At 41.5% G+C, this 21,432-nt stretch overlaps 1 protein-coding gene across 5 annotated transcripts in view; it reads left to right on the plus strand.

Annotated features, from left to right (window-relative positions):
• The window catches only part of SERGEF (secretion regulating guanine nucleotide exchange factor), a 225,808-nt gene that overhangs the window by 128,591 nt on the left and 75,785 nt on the right, over positions 1-21,432 (plus strand). For 4 of the 5 annotated variants that reach the window (XM_012456543.2, XM_012456544.2, XM_064365129.1 and 1 more), the window contains one exon: positions 8,970-9,006. In XM_012456543.2, coding sequence (XP_012311966.2) covers positions 8,970-9,006 — 37 coding nt within the window. Of the gene's footprint in view, positions 1-8,969; positions 9,007-20,000; positions 20,138-21,432 lie in introns of those variants that run through there. The other variant, XM_064365130.1, reaches the window with a different exon arrangement.

Here is a 21,432-nt window from a genome sequence, read left to right on the forward strand (position 1 = left end):
AACTGTTTATACTGAAGAACTTTTTGTTTTAAACAGAGTCTCGCTCTGTCACCCACGCTGGAGTGCAGTGGTATGATCTCAGCTCACTGCAACCTCCACCTCCCAGGTCAAATGATCTTCCCACCTCAGTCTCCCAACTAGCTTGGCCTACAGGCACATTCTGCCATGCCCGCCTAATTTTTTTGTAGAGACAGTTTCACCATGCTGCCCAGGCTGGTCTTGAACTCATGAGCTCAAGCTATCCACTTGCCTCTGCCTCCCCAAGTGCTGGGATTACAGGTGTGAGCCACTGCACCCAGCCTGAAGAACTCTTCATGGTGAACCTATCCCTGTAGACTGGTTGCTAACAGGCCATGGACTATTACCAGTCTACAGGCTGGGGGATGAGGACCCCTGCTGTAATGTATTCTGAATGAATTATACTGTATCCATTATTCTGATGATGAATATTTGTGTTATTTCATATTTTTTATGAATAAAACTGCTATGAACATTCTTGTACATGCCTTTTGGTAGAAGTGGTATATATAAATTCTATAATGTCACATTATACCACATTATGCCACTTTCCTAATGCTTATAGTCTCCTTTTATATGTTCTCAAATAATATATAAGTCCTAAAATATATCTGTAGAACAGGGTCAAGCCCAAAGTGAATTTTATTCTGTAGACAGCGGAGGTTAGGATGTGTGAGGTATACCTGGTTGTTTTAATTCTATTTTACAGATGAGGGAACTGAGGGCCAGAGAGGCAATGAGATTTGCCCAAAGTCACATGGCTAGGAAATGGGGGGCAGACGGGGGGGCGTCAGGACTTAAATCCAGGTTTTCTGGTTCCATATCCAGAACTCTGTCCATTACCCCACACTGACATGCCCTATACTCATGTCCAGACTATTAAAAGCACAAAGGAGATTTGATAAAAGCAAACTATAGCCAAGGCAAGTGGTGGGAATTGAGAGGAGGCAGATCTCCTAAAGGCTGAGGTGACCTGGGGGACTGCCTCAGGTTTTGAACTAGGCCTTGTAGAGTTGGTTGGATTTAGAATGGTATAGAGAAGGGAGAATGGTGCAAATGAAGATACAAAAGTGGAGAAACAAGAGATTTTCCAGAGACAGAAAAGAGACTCGTGTTGCTGGGTTAGAGAGTTTATGTAGGAAAGGAGTGGTAAAATGTGTGGTAAAAAGTAAGGAGACTTTGATAGCTGTGACAACTTTAATTTTTAAAAAATCAGATCATAGCCATGCACATACAGTGGGTCATGCCTGTTATCCCAGGGCTTTGGGAGGCCAAGGTAGGAGGATCGCTTGAGTCCAGGAGTTCAAGCAGTCTGGACAACATGATGAGATCCTGTCCCTAGAAGAAGTAAAAAAAAAAAATTGGCCAGGCTTAGTGGTGTGTGCCTGTAGTCCTAGCTACTCAGGAAGCTAAGTCAGAAGGGTCGCTTGAGCCAAGGAATTCAAGGTTACAGTGAGCTAGGTTTATACCCCTACACCTAGCCTGAGTGTTAGAGTGAGATCTGTCTCTAAAAACAAAAACAAAACCAGATCACATCATGATATTATGGTGAGAAGAAAACTTGAAGTCATTGGTTGTTAAGATTCCAGGCTGAGGTGAAAAGGACTAAACTAAGATGATAGCAACTGGAAATAAGTCAGATTTGAGAACCATTGAGAAGGCAGGATTAACAGGATCTGGAGACAGCCTAAACATAAGGGGAGGAGAGAGATATGGAAAAGAGAACTGTCACTTGAGAGTTTGAGCTTTTGTGACTGGGACACTCTGGTACCGGTATCAGAAGAGGAGGAGGCAGTATGTGTAGTGGGTTAGCTTACAGGCTTTGGACCAAAGCAGACCTGGGACCAGTGACTTAACTCCTCTGAGAGGGTTTGCTGGCTGCTGTGTAGGGAGACAGATTCCCACTTCTCAGAGTGGCTGTGAGGGTGGGAGGTATTGCAGGTAAAGTGAAATTCTATAATGTCACATGCTTGGCATCCAGGCACTTAACCAAACTTTAGCTCTCCTCCTCCTCACCCCAACTTCTCTGGAAGATAGCAGAACCGAGTTCAAGCCTCATTTTTTTCATAGGCATACATACAATATGCTCTTTTAAAAAAATAATAATAATTAAATAAAAAGGAAGTGGCTTTACAGAGAGAATAGGTTCTTCCACCTTGTACTCTGAAGTAGAGGACAGATGGAGCCTCTGGGTCTCCAGATCCCCTACCTTTTTTTTTTTTTTTTTGGCATCCTTTGATATCTAAGCTTTAATCAAACATTCAAGGAGCCTGGTGTGGTGGCTTGTGCCTGTAGTCCCAGCTACTTGGAAGGCTGAGGCGGGAGGATCACTAAAGCCCAGGAGTTGGAGCCAGCCTGGGCAACATAGCAAGAACTCCATCTCTTTAAAAAATTATATATATATCAATATAATATATATTATATAAATAATATAAAGTATAATATATCATAATATATAGTAATTTTATATACATATATATGAAATAAAATACAAATTCAGGCCCACAGAAAGAGTTAAAGATATCTTTGTAAGGCTAGGTGCTTCCAGAAGCAAGCAACTCTACTGCCTCTCTGGTGTCGCCATGGCCTCCCCCTTGGGACTATTTCTGAGCTTAAGGGTGGAACTCTGGTGGCTCACCTGATTGCAGTGTGCCTGTACAACGTGCCCAGCTTCCAAGCACTGCGTTTCTAATTGTTTGGAAATTCTGGTTGTCACCCAGAGATACGCAGATGGAAACTGGGTTTGGGCAGAGCTCTAGCAAAGGCTGCACCGAGACGCCCGTTCCCTTGCCCTATTAACCTAGGCAGCGCAGGCTGCCCAGCCAGCTGGGGCTGCCATTCTGGAGCTGCTTCTGGCACACTTCTCCCACCCTGGCAGCGTGCCTGCCAAGGGCTCGCAGTGCGGCACAGAGCGTAGCGCAGTGCCACACCAGCCTAAGCCGCGTTACTCCCCTTCCACCCTGGCCATCACGTATCTCCGCAAGTGCGCCCCGTTGCCATAGCACCTGCAGGCGCCGGGACTCATAGACTCGGGGTAGGAACCAATCAGCAGGCCTCGCTGGCCACCTAGCAGCCTGGGTGGCCTTTGGGCTGCGGCTGGCTACCGCTCTCCAGTAGAGAAGGGCGGTCCCTGGCTGGTGACCTGGGGCTGGCCTCGCCCCATTTCCTCTCCTGGGCATACCTGACCTTTAGTTCTGGTCCGCAACCCGGTGTTCATTTCCCACCCCACTCTTATGCGCCCTGATTTCCCGTTTAGAAAGTTCAGAATTGAACAATCTGGCGGTGTTCTCTCGCCAAGGGATAGCTTCCATAAGGAGGGCAGGCGACAGAACTTTGTTCCCATTTTGCAGCCATTCCCCTAATATCCCTGGAAACAGCTTCTTGATCATTCCAGAGGTGGGCACTCCTAGCCCCAGGCAGGATGTTGTTTGGGCCCTGTAAATCTAGGGCTCTCCAGCCTATGTCCCTGGCACTGGGCTTGCCAGATGTAAGGAAATTGGATGACTGGTTTATTTCCATCTTATATGAGAAAAGGAAGGGTTCATACCATTTCGAGGAAAAAAACTAGAACCTGAAGGATCACAGAATCCTGCACCTCCACTACCTGTGAGACACTGGGCAAGTTACCTTGCTTCTCTGAACCCCAGCAGCTTCATTTGTAAAATGGTTGTAACAAAAGAATCTCTTAGGTTTCGTATAAGTCTATATGAGATAATACAGGTAAAGTAGTTAGCCAGGTGCCTGGCCTATAAGTATTCTATAGGAGCCAGTCAGCTGTTTTTACAAACAGATACAACTGTACTGCTAGGAACCAAAGTACTCACATCCAACAGTTGGCAAACATTTTCACTTTCATCCAATTTTTGCTTATTTATTAAATTATTCATTTGTTTAATTCATTAATGCATTCAGCATGTATTTACTGAGCATATTATGTGTCGCTCTTGCCCTGGTCCAGCTGTATTTTCTAAGACCCACCCCCAGGAGAGTTTTAACTGGCCTTGCAAGAACTGATGAAGTCTAGTCTGGTGGGTTGGACTTGAGATCTTATTCTACTGGCAGTGGGGGTTCAAAATATGTTTTTTGCAGCTCTAACTTCATAGACTGAGGTCCCTGAACAGAGCAGACCTCTCTCATGTCTGGGAAGCACTAAGACATAGTAGCTTTCCACAGCCACCTTTGCTTCTCACCCCTTACCCTTGGGGAGTTGTGACCCCCTTCTCCAGCAAGTCCCAGTCAGCAAGCTGGAACCTGCTTTTTCTGTAGTGGGATTCAGTTTCCTAGAACTGACCTCTGTTATAGTCTTCTGTGCTTTGCTGTGCTGGAGTTGCCAGAACAATCCTATTCTGTTTTCAGTGCTCCCAGCGTCTTCATGCTGTATCCTTCTAATGCTGTCTCCTTCTTGCCCCCATTGTGCATGTCAGGGTCTGTCTCCAATTGGAATGGATTGGCCATACTGCTGCTCATACTTGCTTGTACTACTTAGATTGTGTGGCAGAACCACTACTGAGCAGGCACTCTTCTGGACGTCTGAGAGAGGATCTAACACATGCACAGTCTGTGAACAGACATCATATGTGTGATAAGGACCATGATACATAGTGCTGTGGGAATAGCCAGTCTGGGGCAGCTGGCTCTGCCTAAAGAAGTCAGGGAAGGCTTTACCAGGAGGTGATGTTTGAGTCTTTGTTTTTTTTTTTTGTTTTTTGTTTTTTTTTGAGATGGAGTCTTGCTCTGTTGCCCAGGCTGAAATGCAATGGTGTGATTTCGTCTCACTGCAACCTCCACCTCCCGGGTTCAAGGGATTCTCCTGGCTTAGCCTCCTGAGCAGTTGGGATCACAGGCACCCGCCACCATGCCCTGCCAATTTTCTTTGTGTATTTTAAGTAGAGACAGGGTTTCACCATGTTGACCGGGCTGGTCTCCAACTCCTGACCTCAAGTGATCCACCTGCCTCAGCCTCCCAAAGGGCTAGGATGACAGGCATGAGCCACCATACCCTGCCGAGCAGTATTAAAATATTTACCTTGGTAGACAGCAGGAGAAAGTGTATTTCAGGCAAGAAGCATAGCATGCGTACAGAACTGAAATTCCATGATATTCTTAGAGACGAAGTAATGTTACGTGACTAGAACAAAAGGATTATGTTATTTGGGTTGAGGGCTCATGAGTAGCAGAGGGAGGAAATGAGGCCAGAGTGGTAAACAGGGACCTACTCATGAGGGCCTCGTAGGATGTTTTATGCTTTACCCTACCAACGCTGGGATTCTGTGAAGGTTTTATACAGGGGCATGACATGGTCAGATTTGTGCATGAGGAAGGTGGGATGCATGGTTGTAAGGGGTAGATTGTCTCATTTGTCCTCTAGCAATTCTGTAAGACAGGCTGGGAAGACACTGTTATTTACTTTTACACCTGAGAACACCGAGACCCAAGAGGTTAAATCAAATACCTTGCCCTTTAGGTCTCAGAGCCAGAAAAGGGAGGACCTGGGACTCACCTGGCTTCCTGGCCCTGAATCTCTTTCTCCTGGGTGCATTGCCATTGTTAAGAGAGTTTTCCAGAAAGCTGCCTGCAGCTGGGCGTTGGGTAGATGCTGGCAGGAACATTATGAAGCAAATGGTCATTGATACAATTTCACTGAGGAAGTATAATGCTGGGATTTTGCAGCCTTTTGGTGTTCAGTCTCTTGACTTCTTGATCTCTTGTGCTAGCGCGCAGAGAGCAAGAAGCAGTGGGGAACTTTGAGCTTCAAGCTCTACATTGGTTTGACAAAATTCATTCGTCACTGTCTCACTCATTAATGTGCTGTCTGATACTGACATTTGTCAGTGACTTGTTTCTGGAAGTCCATGGTCCTCGAGGCTGGTCAGCTCTACAGTCCACAGCCCCACGTTGAACCCCAGCAGTCAGAGGCAGGCCTTTTCTCCCTCTGCATTTTGTAAAATAAAATAATTTTAAAATAACAACAAAGGTAATATGATGTGACAGTAAAGAACACTAGCTTGGCGATCAGGCAGGCCTGGGTTTTAGTTCTGCTGCTGCCACTTATCTAGCTGCGAAGGTTATTTTATATGTATGCGTCTCAGTCTCCTTATGTCTAAAATAAGCAAAGTGAAACTTACCTGAAAAGATTGTTGTGATGACTAAAACGTGAGAATGTTTATAAAGTACCTTGGCATGACACCTGGCACGTATGAATCCTCAATATATGCTGGCTTTAATGCCTGCAGTTACTGCTGCCACAGCCACCGCTACTGCTGCCACCACAGTTAAAGAATATTTGGAAAATAGAGAATAGTAGAAAAAATATCTTACAATCTTACCACCATGATGCAGCTACCCTTATAATTTAAATTTCCTTCAAATCCTTTTCCTTCACCACTTCTAAACATTCCTGATTTTATAGTATATATATTTTATACCCATGTGGGCTTTTTTTCTTTGTGATGGTAACTGCATTACACTTATTTTGTCTAACTTTTAAGATTTTTTTCTGATTATAAAAATTATGTATAAAATTCAGAGTATAGAAAAAAAGAAAAATCATAATCATTGTTAATATTTTGATGTTATCTCCTTCCAGTCATTCTTATTCATGCTTTATTATAGTTTGAGATCATAGTATATATACAATATTTATGTAATTTTTTATATTATGAATATTTTCCTGTTATTATAAGCATCATTTTCCAAGGCTGCATAAGTCCATCAGATGGCTCTACCATAATTTACATAAGCATTCCCTGATTGTTAGACATCTGAGCTTTTTCCAGTTCTTCAGTCTAAATAGCTTCCTGTAGTGGACCTAGGGAACCAGCCTCATTACAGCCAGGAAGCATATAATGAACTTGTGCTGTATATATGGTCCTGAGTGAGGCATAGTGGGAGCCCTCAGGTCAATCAGATGCAGAGCCAGCCTTAAAGGAGCTCAGAGACTAAACAACCTGGAAATACTTACTGGCAAATAAGTACTGTCAGGGAGTCCACTTAAGTGTGGGTAACCCTTTTCCCTGTGGAAGCTGGGATCTGGGAAGCTGATCCCAGTTTCTACACAGGAAAAAGCACAGCTTCTACACAGAAAAAAGCCTGGGAAGCCTTGCTGCTCCTTCTCACCTGTGAATATGCAGGTTGGCTTCTAATGCTCAAATGCCTTTTGAGCTACGCTTGTCAGGGGCCTGAGCTAAGAACCATTGAATATTAGCTAAGAACCATTGAATATTACTTCCAAGTGGTTTTCACTAGGAAAGAGTGAAAAATACCACCAAAGAAACTTGCGGGAGAATTAAGAGAATCAGAGTGGCTCTAGTCATAGTTTTTTATTTTATTTTTTTAATTGACATAAAATTATATATGTTTACTGTATGTAACAGGATATTTGGAAATAAACATGCATTGTGGAATGGCTAAACTGGCTAATTAACATATTACATCTCATAGTTGTCATTTTTGTGGTGAGGAAACAAAATCTACTTTTAACGTTTTTTAGGAATTTAATATATTGACTATAGTCATATATAATAACATGGAGGAACCTGGAAGATATTATGTTAAGTAAAATAAGTCAGACACAGAAAGACAAATAACACATGATCTCGTTCAATAAGGAATCACTCATGTGTGGATTTAAAAGGTTGATTTCATCGAAGTAGAGGATAGAATGGTGGCTCTAGTCTTAGTTTTGTCACAGACTTGCCCTGGGACCTGAGGGAAGTTACTTCTCCCTCCCAGGCTTCTGTCTTCTCATAGTGTAGGTGATCTCCAGGGCCCTTCCAGCATTAACATTCCAGAGTACTTGAAACGTTCCTCTTGTCAGGAGCTAAAGTACGTATCCTGATAAAGGTCATAGGATAATTCTCCAAAGTCCAGAGCTACTCTTAATTAGTCCTGGGAACCATTTATGCTTTTGTATTCCTAGTCCTTCCTTCTGCTAGCAGTTGAGACATACGGAGACTGAAGGGCAAGAAGTGTCTTTCACTGAGGGAAATCCTGGATTCAGAACGTCAAAAATTGTCTTTTATGCGTTAGGTATTTTTTTATGAACTTTGTTCTTTCATTCATTCCCTCTTTTAGCAGATGTTCACTGAGTCCCAGGACTTTTCCAATCCATCTGTGCAATACAGAGGTAAAGGAGACTCAACCAAGTTCTCAAAATAGATGTAGTCTCATAAAGTGACAGGAAACAATGATAAGAGGCAACAAGATGGTTGCTACGGTGGGGGTACATTTAAGGGCGTAGGACAGGTGCACCTGAGCCTGCCTAGAAGCAACAGCAAAAGAGTCTTAGTAGACACTTTGAGATTTTAAAGGATAAGTAGGAATTTTTTAGGTACACAGTAGAGGAGAGGACATTTTGGGTGGAGGAACAAACATGTGCAAAGGGCTAGAGGTGTGAGAGAACATGACATGTTAAAAGAACTGCAGATAGTTTGTGTGGCCGGTAGGTGAAAGGGAGAGTGGACAGATGAGAAAAAGTCAAACATTTCTCAATGGACCAGTCTGTTTCCACTGAATTCTTTGCTCATTTTATCAGTCCATATGAGAGTAATGGTCTTTTTAGTTCAGTTTTCAAAAACTGTTATCTTTATTGCCTTATCTTTCCATTTTTACAGTAACATATGCTCTTTATAGAAAGTTTGAAAAATACAAAAAGTAAAAGGAAGAAAGGATTTAAAAAATTACTCATGGTCTCACTAGCTAAAGACAACTTTAATACCTGATGAATTTCCATTCAATGTTGTTTTTACTTTCTCTTTTTATGTAGCTGTGAATGTACTGTAATTATAATCTCGACTTTTGTGTATGATGCTTCTTTCTATTTCCTTCCTAAAATTTGCCAAAAATGGATGTTAGTGTCATTAGAAAAGAACTCTGATTATAAAATACACTGGCTGAAATATCTATCCATTTTCTTTGTCTAATATAAGTGTTTTTTTTTTCTTTTTTTACAGGTCTCTTGTGGCTCAGAGCATAATTTGGCAGTAATTGGTAGGTAACTTTTATAATGATAACTGTTTCTTCTGAAAATTATGTGGCAGAATTGAAGACTTTGGTTACCCAAAAGCCACAGTGCATGCATGCATGCATGTGTGTTAGGGGAGGCTGGGGGAAATGGAAGTCTTCAGTTGACCAAGGGTTTACTAGAAGCTCCTTTCCTGAATATTTCAATTCATATTATTGAGCATCTTTTTAAGGTATCTGATCTGACTTCCCTGCTCGGGAAGTGGCCTTTGAGCATATTAAAGAACTTACAGACTGGGGGTCATCATGTGTAGAAAGCCAGACATAAAAAGGAAGGATGATTGGACTGCTTCTCGTTTTTTGAATAAATCCCCATTCTAAGTTCTTTCCTATTAGTTTGGCTCTTTCTTTGGAAATATGCGGCTCTGCTCACTGCCCTCACTGCCTTGTATTTAGTGGCATTCAGAAACTCTCAGTTGGACTCAAACCTCTGGTTAATAAAGGCTTCCTCTTAGTTGGCCCTGGATAATCACAGTTTAGTGTTTTTATAATTAGATCTATGAGTACTTCATTCAAAAAGCCTTCTCATTACTTCCACAGGTAGACTCAGTTTCCATCTCACAGTACATTAAAGAGACTACAGTGTAGGGCCAGACTGCCTAAGTTCAGTACAGACTTCTGCTTACTAGCCATGTGAACTTGGACAAGGTATTTGGCTTCTCTATGCCCGTCTTTAAAATGGGGAGGACGGTAGTGCCTACCTCATAGTGTTGTTGGAGGGATAAATGAGTTAAGATATGTAAAGCACATAGAATGGCACCTAACTCCTAGTAGGGGCTTTGGTAATGTTTGTTATTATTACCTGATACTATATGTTCAAGTAATTGCCCTCCTGTGGGCTTTAGTTGCCCCATCTGCAAAATGGAGAAGTTAAAACAGAAAACCAAGTTTCTCTCCAGCTCTGATACTTTAGGACTCTTGTTTCAGCCCCACCACTGACTGACTTGTGTCAGTAATTTCTGCTCCTGGTCACTCCTGTCTCCTAGCTTCTAACTTTGAACTTCTACCAGGCAAGGCCCTTGTGTTTTCCTCATTTCTTGCCTATTCACAGCACCTAAAGCAGTGTGTGGCTCTTAGCAGAGACTCACACATTCTTTTCTGAATTGAGCTAGACTGGCTCAGCTGCCTGGGGTGGCAGCAATTTGAAGCACTACTTTGCAGGCCCAAACATGATGTATAAAGAGGCAGAACCAAGGACAGCAGAGAAGGTGGGGAGTCACTGGGGCTGGAGTTAGAGAAGGAGCTAGAAAATGTAACAGCAAACCTGGATGCTTTGCAGCAGTACCAGATACTTTATACTGGAACTGCTTCAGCCTGGGTGTAATTAAGACAAGCTAATCAAAGAGTCAAAGGCGGTGCCTAGGCCATTGCTGCTCCTGCTATCACTGAACTGGGAGATGTTGGGTTCTCTTGGAACCCTCACAAACAAGAAGATTGCAGGGAATCTAAATTTGTGAAAGCACAAAGTCCAGATGAAGGAATGGATGAGAGCTAGCAAAGCAGCAGGTTGAGCTGATGTAGGCAGCCTGGGGCTTTAGGAGGAGCAAAAAAGACTGCAGGCAGATAGCCTTGGTTCAAACCGGCTCCATCTCTGTGTGAGCGTCATTTTCCCCCTCATCTTTGTAATGGGGATAATCATTCCACCTTTTAAGATTATTGTGATGAGGTGAGATAATTTATGTCAAATACCTGGCAGATATAAATTCCTTTGGTTTCTCTTTTCTCTTGGTCAGGTAGGGGGAAGGGAGAAATATTTGTTAGTGTAACTGTTCTAGTGAAATATTTCTTTGTTGGGAGAGAAACAATGACATTCTGGAAAGATGGATTCAGTGTTACCTGTGATAGGCTATCAGAGGCAGTGGGAGAACAGGGCATGCTGGTGAGCACTTGAGGGCAGACCTGTTATTTTCCATTTTATCCCCAGTGCCTGGGACCTGGCTCATAGACTGCTGAATGAATGGTTCCAGAGTCAGGAAAGGTGAGTGCAGTCACAGGGCTCTGCACATATGTACCTGCCTGCCAGCTCAGAGCAAGAGGCTCTTCATCACTGGAGGAATGAGGTCCTCAGTGGGTGTCCTGCAGGGCGCAAGCTTTGCGACAGGAAGCTACAAGAAGCTGCCTGTTAGCCCTGGCAGGAGGCCAGCAAGAAGGAGACAAGTTGCAGGTGGAGAAGAGTTCCTATTAGCTTAAAGCCATGTTTCTCCCCGGGGTTGAGCTCCTCCCTCAACCCTACTGCCTTGGCCTGCTTTAGAGAGATTTCCCTGCCTTCAGTCTCATTCCCTGAACGCTAGCCCTTCAGTGCCTGGTGCTATGTTCCACATGTAAAACGCACAAAATATTTATGGACTAGAAGAGAATATAAAGCAGCCAAACTTTGCCCAAGCATAGAAGCAACCTTAATATCTAATGAATGTGTGACAGATGAATCAACTTGGAAATGGAGGTGAAACAGAATGGTGAAAGGACACAATTGAGAACCTTCTGTCTTAGGTTAATGGACGCAACTCATTGAAGTATATTTGTTGTGTGGGGTTAAATGGGTTAAACAGGTTGCAGAGATAAGTTACAATGTTACCTGAACAATGGGCTCACTGTCCAGCACATATAGAAGCGAATGCTGTGACACTGGCTTTGAGAAAAGAAAAGCTTTATTGTGAGTCAACTGACAAGGAGGCAACACTAGATCCATCTCCCCAGTCTGGGAGTGGGTCAAGCTTTTATGGCATTTTAAACTAATCCCAGGTGATGCCAGTGCAGCAGGTCAGCCAGGCTAGTGATGGTAACAATTAGGTTACTAAAGCTTTTCTCCTGAGCATGCTGGGTAACTTTGGCTCTGCATTACCCATAACTTAATAGTGGTTAATTGGTTTGAGCTGGTCCTACGGTTACAGCAGTAAATAGTAGAGTTGGCAGCCTGATTTCCAAAATGCTCCTTCCACTCTATCATTTCCTATGAATGAAGCATTATGGGTAGTATGGGTAGCAGTTAAGAAGAGCTCAGGCATTGGGGTCAGATTACCTGGAACCAGATTCTGCCTCCTCCGCTTATGAGCTGTGTAACCTGTAGAAGTGGTTTAACTTCTCTGTGTCTTGATCACTTCAACTGGGATATCATATTATTGCCCTCATAGGGTTATTAGGTAAAGTGCTAAGAACAATGCCTAACACAAAAGTAAAGACTCAGCAAATGTTATATACTATTATTATTATTCTATATTAAGACATTGAGGAAGGAAATAATTATAAGATGATTACATGAAAGCCTGAGGCCAGGGTAGGAATCTCAGGAGCTAGAGAAGAAAGTGTCTTTCCCAGCCTGGATATCAGGGTCCATGGCAGGATCTCAGCATAGCTGCAGGATGGATTGTAAACTGGAGCCTGAGATTCCCCTCACTGGGGATTCTGGACATCCAAGCAGCCCTAGAAACAGTGCTAGCGCAGGTTTGTTAAGGACAGGATTCTGCTATTCATTGTCCCAGACAGGGACTCAGGCCCTGCGTGTTCCAGCCTGAAGCAAGCCCCATGGAAGCCACAGTTCAGTTTCTTGTGAAGATGGAAATTCTACTCTGGTGCTTCTGGGTTTCTTTGTTCCCCTTCTTTTGAAATTTGGTTTAGTTATTTCCTTAGTTTTCCAGTTAACTTTCTCTTGACATGTTTTGTCTTTGCTACCAGGTACCCTCGTGGCTAGACATGATGGTGAGGTGGTATGAGTTCCTTCTTTAGACTAAGGAAGAACTGCTGGAGCTGAGTGTAGAGAGACTCAGGTGACAATCAGAAAAGAGAGAGACAAGGCCATTGACCATAGCTGGCTTGGCCACTCTCAACCTATGTGCCTTGTACAATCACTCTGCCTTTCTGAGCCTGATTCCTCATCTGTAAAATCGACATCATGATACCCACTCCCAGATGTTGTTCTTCCCAATGGCATAGGTATGTCAAGTGCATGCTCAGTACCTGCCATGTCATAGGTGCTCAGCAGGTGCTTGTCTACTTGGCTGCTTCACTAGTTCGCTTTCTTCCTTTCGACCCAGGATTTCTTTCCACATCTGACAAAGTTCACTCACCAACTCCCATTTGTGGGCATAGGCTGAGGTGAATTGAGGGCATGTGGCCATCACTTGCTGAGAAGATCCCTGCCTTTCAGAGTCGGGGTCCCCAGATCCAGCTCTGTTTTCAGGCCCCTCACCTCTGTGTCTGGATGAATTGGCTCCAGCTGTCGTGCTTCCACCAGGAGCAGGTTATTTTGGCTTGAATGGGCAATTTGTTTGCTTTCTCCCCTGATGTGCAGTTGTTTTGTCTTCCCTTCCTGCAGAGAAAAAAGAGCTGACTGCGTTTCCTCTCTCCCTGTTCCACACAGACCCTTGGAAGGATTTTATTGGTGGCCTTTTCCTGGAGCACTCAGGCATGCCAGACAGGCATTGTTAACGGGTTGGTTATTGGCAGGAAAGTGTGATGCCTCCTCCTTCTCCAAGCAGAGCCAGTTCTTTTACTAAATTGGAGCTGTAATCTATGCACAGATTTTTTTTTCATTTCACAGATAATTTCCAATTGTTGAACCATTCTACCTTTATAATATGTATGGCAGAACATCTGACCTTGGCATGAAACCCATCAAACAATTTCATGTAAGAATTTAATAGAAAAATAGAGAAATAACTCTTTTTTGGCACTGGATATTCTACTGAGCAGTGATATCACCAAACCCTAGGACCTTGTAGAGAGCTTAGAGGCAGATATAAACTTGTATGTTTCTATGCACAACATGATAGGCAGAATGTAAATGCATTACCAATCTCATCCCATTTAATCCTTGCAGCAAATTGATGAGCTGGTACTCTGGTTAATCCCATTGTCTAGGTAAGGGAAAATGAAGCCAAGGGTGAACAATTTACCCCACAGGTCACAAGAATAGGAAGAATTTGTGTCAGGTCTTTTACCCACGCCTCTAATTTCAGAGCCTGTGAACTACTACCCAATGCTGCCTTCTTGTAAACTGGTGACAGTCTGGCCTGTTTTTAAAGCCACCAGATAGGAGATAGGAGTATTTCATCTTTTTGTTTTAAAATGAAAATCTTCCATGCTATCTCCCTCTGTCCAGTTCTCCAAAACCCTTCTACCACACGTGCAGCTAATGGCTGTTATTAGTTTCTTCTGTATCCTTCTAGTGTCCTTTTGCATATGTAAGTGAATCCTAAGATATGTTTTTATCCTTGTTTTTACGTAAATGGTAGCATACTATACACATTTCTCACTGTCTGATTTTTCCCAACAATTTTTTCTGGGAGATCTTTCCGTATCAGTATAAAAGCTGTCCTAGTTCTTTTTTTTACAGTTACATAATATTCCAATGTTCCTATGTACCTTGATTTATCTGACTAGTACCCTATTCTTGGACATTTATGTAATTTCTAGTCTTTTGTTATTATAAGCAATGCTATAGTGAATGACCTTCTATATATTTTATTTCATGTGTAGGAGAGCACAGTTGTAGGATAAATTTCTAGAAGTGAAATTACTGTATCAAAGAGTAAATGTATTTGTAATTTTGCAATATACTGCAAAATTGGCCTCCATAGGGGCTATACCATTTTTCACTCCCACTAGCAATGCATAAGGGTGCTTATTTCTTGCAGCCTCCCTATTAGGATATGTTAAGAAACTTTTGGATTTTTGCCAGTCTGATAGGTGAGCAACTACTCAGGGTAGTTTTTGTTTATGTTTTTAAGTTGAAGTATAACACATATAGTCTAGTAAAGTGCACAAATCTTAAGGGTTCAGACTGATGAATGTTTACATATGCATATACTTAAGAAAACACCACCCAGAGCAAGATAGAGAACATTTCCAGCACCCTGGAAGACTAGCTGATGCTGCATCTCAATCTGTAACCCACCCCCAGAGATAACCATTCTTCTGACTTCTATCTACAAAGATGCCTGTGTTTGAACTTCATATAAATGGTGTTTGGCTTCTTTTGTTCAACACATTGTGTCTAAAAGAATCATTTATGTTGTGTGTAGCAGTAATGTTTTAATGCTCAGTAATATTCTACTGTATAAATATACTGCAACTTATTTATCCATTTAACTGTTGAGCATTTGGGTTGTTGCAATTTGGGGATGCTATGTACATTCTTATACATGCCTTTTGGTAGACGTATACATTTATTTCTCTTGGATCCATGATTAAGACTAGGAATTCTAGTTCATGTTTAGTATTAGAAAATATTCTGCAACAGTTTTTAAAGTAGTAGCACCAATTTACACCCCCACTGGCAAAGAGAGTTCCATTTGTGCTATATTCTGGCCAGATATTTTCAATCTTAAAGATTTAGGCAATTGTGATGAGTGTGCAGTATGGAATCTCACTGATTTTAATTTGCATTTTTCTCATAACTAATGATATGGAGTACCTTTTTATGTGCTTATAGGCCATTTGGGTGGCTTCTTTTGTCAAATCCAAAGACTTACATCCAAAGACTTTAAGTCTTTGCCCATTGTTTTAAGTTGGGTTTGTCTATATTTTTCTTAGTGATTTATAGGCATCCTTTGTATCTTGTGGATTCCAGTCCTTTGTTGAGTATTGGTATTGCAAGCATCTTCTCCAACCCAGTGGCTTATTCTTTTACTCTCTTAATTGTGTCTTTTGATGAATAGTTATTTTTTTTAAGTGAAGTCCAGTTTATTGACTGTTCCTTTAATGGTTTGAGGTATTTGAGCCCTATTTAAGACATTTTTACCCATTCCAAGATCATGAAAGTATTCTCTTATGATTTCTTTGTGAAGCTTTATTATTTTGCCTTTCATATTTAGGCCTAAAATCCATCTCAAATTAGTTTTTTTAAACATTTACCATTGAATTGTGACGACACCTTTGTTATAAATCAAGATGCTGCATTTATGTGTGAATGTGCTTTTAGGTTCTCTCTTTTTCATTAGTTTTTCTGTTTGTATACTAGTACACACCAGCTTGATTGTTGTAGCTTTATAATAAATCTTGATATATGGCATTATAAGCCTTCTTACTTTGTTCTTTTTAAAGATTATTGTGGCCTTTTTAATGTCTAATTTTAGTTATAAATGAAGGTTTAACATCCTTTTATATGTTCAAAAACCATTTGCATTTTTTCTTTTATGAAGAGTTTTTCACACCCATATTAGTTTTTCATTGTTGCTATAACAAATTATCATAAATTAAATGGCTTAAAATAACACAAATGTATTATCTTCGAGTTTGAGGTCATAAATCTAAGATGGGTCTCACTTGGCTAAAATCAAGCTGTCAGCAGCCTTCATTCTTTTCTGGAGGTTCCAGAGAGAATTCATGTTCTACCTTTTCTAGCTTCTAAAGGCTACCTATACTCCTTGACTCGTGACACCTTCCATCTTCAAAGCCAGCCATGGCTTTTCAAGTTTTTCTCCTACTGCATCACTCTGACACTGACTTTTCTGTTCACTTTTCTACATTTAAGGACCCTTCTGATTACATTGGCCCTGCCTGGATAATCTAGCATAATCTCCCTGTATCAGTCCATTTTTCATACTGCTGTAAAGAACTATCCAAGATTGGGTAATTTATAAAGGAAAGAGGTTTAATTGACTCACAGTTTGGCGTGGCTGGGGAGACCTCTGGCAACTTACAATCATAGCGGAAGATGAAGGGGAAGCAAGGCACCTTCTTCACAAGGCGGCAGGAAGGAGAAGTGCTGAGTGAAGCAGGGAAGAGCCCCTTATAAAACCGTCAGATCTCATGAAAACTTACTCATTATCACAAGAACAGCATGGGGGAAACTGCCCCCATTATTCAGTTACCTCCACCTGGTCTCTCCCTTGACATGTGGGGATTATGGGTATTACAATTCAAGATGAGATTTTGGGTGGGAACACGGCCAAACCATATCACTCCCTATCTTAACGTCAGCTAATTAGCAACCTTAATTTCATCTGACAACTCAGTTCTCCTTTGCTATATAACATAACATATTCATAGGCTATAGGAATGAGGGCATGAACATCTTTAGGAGGCTGTTTTTTTCTACCACAGTAACATTTGCCTTTGCTATAGAGTCTGAATGTTTACATCTTTCAAAAAATTTTATGTTGAGATTTATTCCCTAATGTGTTAGCATTAAGAGATGGGGTGTTTGGGAGGTATAGGTCATGAGGGCTCTACCCTCATGAATGGGATTAGTACCCTTATAAAAGAGGTCCAAGGGAGCTTGTTCACCCCTTTTGCCATGTGAGGACATTTAAAAGGTACCATCTAAAAGGAAGAGGCCCTCACTATGTACCATCAGATAAGCTGGTACCTTGATCTTGGACTTTTCAACCTTCAGAACTTCTATTATTTATAAATTTTCCAGTCTAAGGTATTTTGTTATAGCAGCCTAGAAGGAGTAAAACAGCATTTTTTTTTAAATATAGCAATTGGATTGTTAGTCTTTTTCTAATAAATGTCTAGGTGTTCACTACATATTAGGCAGATTAGGCGTGATTTGAATTGCAAATGTATTTTCCCAGCTTTTTGTGTTTTGTTTTTGTTTTGAAGATTTTGTTTATTTTGTCCTTAATAATTTGTCATGCAACCTTTTCTTTTGCTATAGATTAAATGTATCAGTATCAGTCTTTTCCTGTATGGCTTTTGGATTTTGAGTTAGAGAATCCTTCTCTACTCCAGAGTATAGTGGTCTTTCTTTGTATTGTATTCTAGTATGGTCATGCATTGCCTAAAAATGGAGATACGTGGCCAGGGTCAGTGGCTCACACCTTTAACCCCAGCACTTTGGGAAGCTGAGGCAGGCGGATCACTTAAGGCCAGGAGTTTGAGACTAGCCTGGCCAATATGGCTGATATAGTTTGGCTGTGTCCAAATTTCAAATTGAATCTCACATTGAATTCCCACATGTTGTGGGGAGAGACCTTGTAGGAGGTAATTGAATCATGGGGGTAGGTCTTTTCCGTGCTATTCTCATGATAGTGAATAAGTCTCACAAGAGCTGATGGTTTTAAAAAGGGAAGTTTCTCTGTACAAGCTCTCTCTTTGCCTGCTACCATCCATATGTGACTTGCTCCTTTTTGCTTTCTGCCATGATTGTGAGGCCTCCCCAGCCACGTGGAACTGTAAGTTCATTAAACCTCTTTATTTTGTAAATTGCCCAGTCTCAGGTATATCTTTATTAGCAGCATGAAAATGGACTATTACAGTTAATTGGTACCAGGAGTGGGGTACTGCTGAAAACATATCCAAAAATGCAGATGTGACTTTGGAACTGGGTAACAGACAGAGGTTGGAACAGTATGGAGGGATCAGAAGAAGACAGGAAAGTGTGGGAAAGTTTGGAACTCCCTGGAGACTTGTTGAGTGGCTTTGATCAAAATGCTGATAATGATATGGACAATGAAATCTAGACTGAGGTGGTCTAAGATGGAGATGAGTAACTTATTGGGAACTAGAGTAAAGGTGATTCTTGTTATGTTTTAACAAAGAGACTGGTGGCATTTTGCCCCTGCCCTAGAGATTTGTGGAACTGTTAACTTGAGAGAAATGATTTAGGGTATCTGGTGGGAGAAATTTCTAGGTAACAAAACATTCAAGAGGTGACTTGGGTACTGTTAAAGGCATTCAGTTTTAAAAGGGAAACAGAGCATAAAGGTTCAGAAAATTTGTAACCTGTTGATATGATAGAAAAGAAAATCCCATTTTCTAAGGAGAAATTCAAGCCAGCTGCAGAAATTTGTACAAGTAATGAGGAGCTGGCCAAATGTCAATCCCCAAGACAATAGGGAAAAAGTCTCCAGAGCATATCAGAGGTCTTCATGGCAGCCCCTCTCATCACAGACCCAGAGGGCTAGGAAGAAAAGATGGTTTCCTGGGCGGGGTCCAGGGTCCCCTACTGTATACAGCCTAGGGATTTGGTGCCCTGCATCCCATTCACTCCAGTTGTAGCTGAAAGGGGCCAATGTAGAGCTCTGGCCATGGCTTCAGTGGGTAGAAGCCCCAAGCTTTGGCAGCTTCCACATGGTGTTGAGTCTGCGAGTACACAGAAGTCAAGAATTGGGGTTTAGAAACCTCTACCTAGATTTCAGAAGATGTATGGAAATGCCTGGATGCCCAGACAGAATTTTGCTACAGGGGTGGGGCCCTCATGGAGAACTTCTGCTAGAGCAGTATAGAAGGGAAATGTGGGGTTAGAGCCCCCACACAGACTTCCTATGGGGCCCCGCCTAGTGGAGCTGTGGGAAGAGGGCTACTGTCCTCTAGGCTCCAGAATGGTAGATCCACTGACAGCTTACACTGTGTGCCTGGAAAAGCCATAGACACTCAGCACCAATCCATGAAAGCAGTCATGAAGGAGGATGTACCCTACAAAGCCACAGGGGCGGAGCTGCCCAAGACCATGGGAGCCCACCTCTTACATTAGTGTGACCTGGCTGTGAGACATGGAGGCAAAGGAGATCATTTTGGAGCTTTAAGATTTGACTACTCTACTGGATTTTGGATTTGTGTGGGGCCTGTGGCCTTTTTGTTTTGGCCAATTTCTCTCATTTTGAATGGCTGTATTTACCTAATGCCTGTACCCCCATTGGATCTAAGAAGTAACTAACTAACTTTTGATTTTACAGGCTCGTAGGCAGAAGGGTCTTGCCTAGTCTTGTATGAGACTTTGGACTGTGGACTTTTGAGTTAATGCTGAAATGAGTTAAGACTTTAGGAGACTGTTAAGAAAGCATGATTAGTTTTGAAATGTGAGGACATGAGATTTAGGAGGGACCAGGGGTGGAATGATATGGATTGGTTGTGTCCCTACCCAAATCTCATCTTAAATTCCCACATGTTGTGGGAAAGACCCAGTGGAAGGTAATGGAATCACAAGGGCAGGTCTTTTTTTGTGCTGTTATTGTGATGGGGAATAAGTCTCATGAGATCTGACAGTTTTAAAAAGGGGTGTTTCTCTGCACAAGCTCTCTCTTCGCCTGCCACCATCCATGTCAAATGTGACTTGTTCCTCGTTGTCTTCTGCCGTGATTGTGAGGCCTCCCAGCCATATGGAACTGTAAGTCCATTAAACCTCTTTCTTTTATAAATTACCCAGTCTTAGGTATGTCTTTATTAATGGTGTGAAAACAGACCAATACAATGCAAAACCCATCTCTACTAAAAATACAAAAAAAATTAACTGGGCTTAGTGGCACATGTGTGTAATCCCAGCTACTTGATAGGCTGAGGCCTAAGAATTCCTTGAACCACGGAGGCAGAGGTTGTAGCGAGCCAAGATCCTGTCACTGTACTCCAGCCTGGGTGACAGAGCAAGACTCCCTCCCTTTCAAAAAGAGGGGATATGTTCTGAGATGTGTGTCATTAGACTATTTTGTCATTGTGCAAGCATTATAGAGTGTACTTAACAAACCTAAATGGTTTAGCCTAGTACACATCTAGGCTATGTGGTTTAGCCTGTTGCTCCTAGGCTATAAACCTGGATAGCATGTTACTGTACTGAATACTATAGGCAACTGTAATACAATGGTAAGTATTTGTGTATCTAAACAGTAAAAATATGGTATAAAAGATTAAAAATTGTACATCTGTATATGGCACTTACTATGAATGGAGCTTTCAGGACTGGAAGTTGTTGTGGGTGTCTAAGTGAGTGAGTGATGAGTGATTATGAAGGCCCAGGACATTATTATACACTGCTGTAGCCTTTATAAATGTTATACACTTAGGCTGTAAATACTGTATACTTAGGCTACACTTAATTACACACAAAATTCTCTCTCTTCAAACATAAATTAACCATAGCCTACTATTGACATTTTACTTTATAAACTTTAAAAAACTTTTTTACTTTTATAATAACACAGCTTAAAACACAAACATTGTATACAGTACAAAAATATTTTTTAATATATTTATTGTATAAGTTTTTTTCTAGTTTTTATTTTTATTTTTGCTTTATAAACTTTTTTTGTTTAAAACACAAGCACACACATTAGCTCAGGCCTACATGGGGTCAGAATCATCAATATCACTGTCTTTCACCTCCACATTTTGTCTCACTGGAAGGTCTTCAGAGGCAGTAATGTGTATGGAGCCATCATCTCCAATGCCTTCTTCTGGAATATCTCCTGAAGGAACTGCCTTTTAGGTGGATTTTTTACAGTAAACTTGACAAAAAAATAAGAAGGAATACACTCTAAAATAACAATAAAAAGTATAGTATAGTAAATACATAAACCAGTACCATAGTCATTAATTTATCAAGTATTACATGCTGTACATAACTGTATGTGCTAGACTTTTATACGACTAGAAGCACAGTAGGTTTGTTTACATCAGCATCATCACAGACATCTGAGTAATGTGTTACAACATTATCACAGCTACTATGGCAGT

The sequence above is a fragment of the Aotus nancymaae genome, unplaced genomic scaffold, assembly GCF_030222135.1.
Source record: "Aotus nancymaae isolate 86718 unplaced genomic scaffold, 86718_ANA_hifiasm-v0.15.2.pri h1tg000059l, whole genome shotgun sequence".
NCBI lineage: Eukaryota > Metazoa > Chordata > Mammalia > Primates > Aotidae > Aotus > Aotus nancymaae.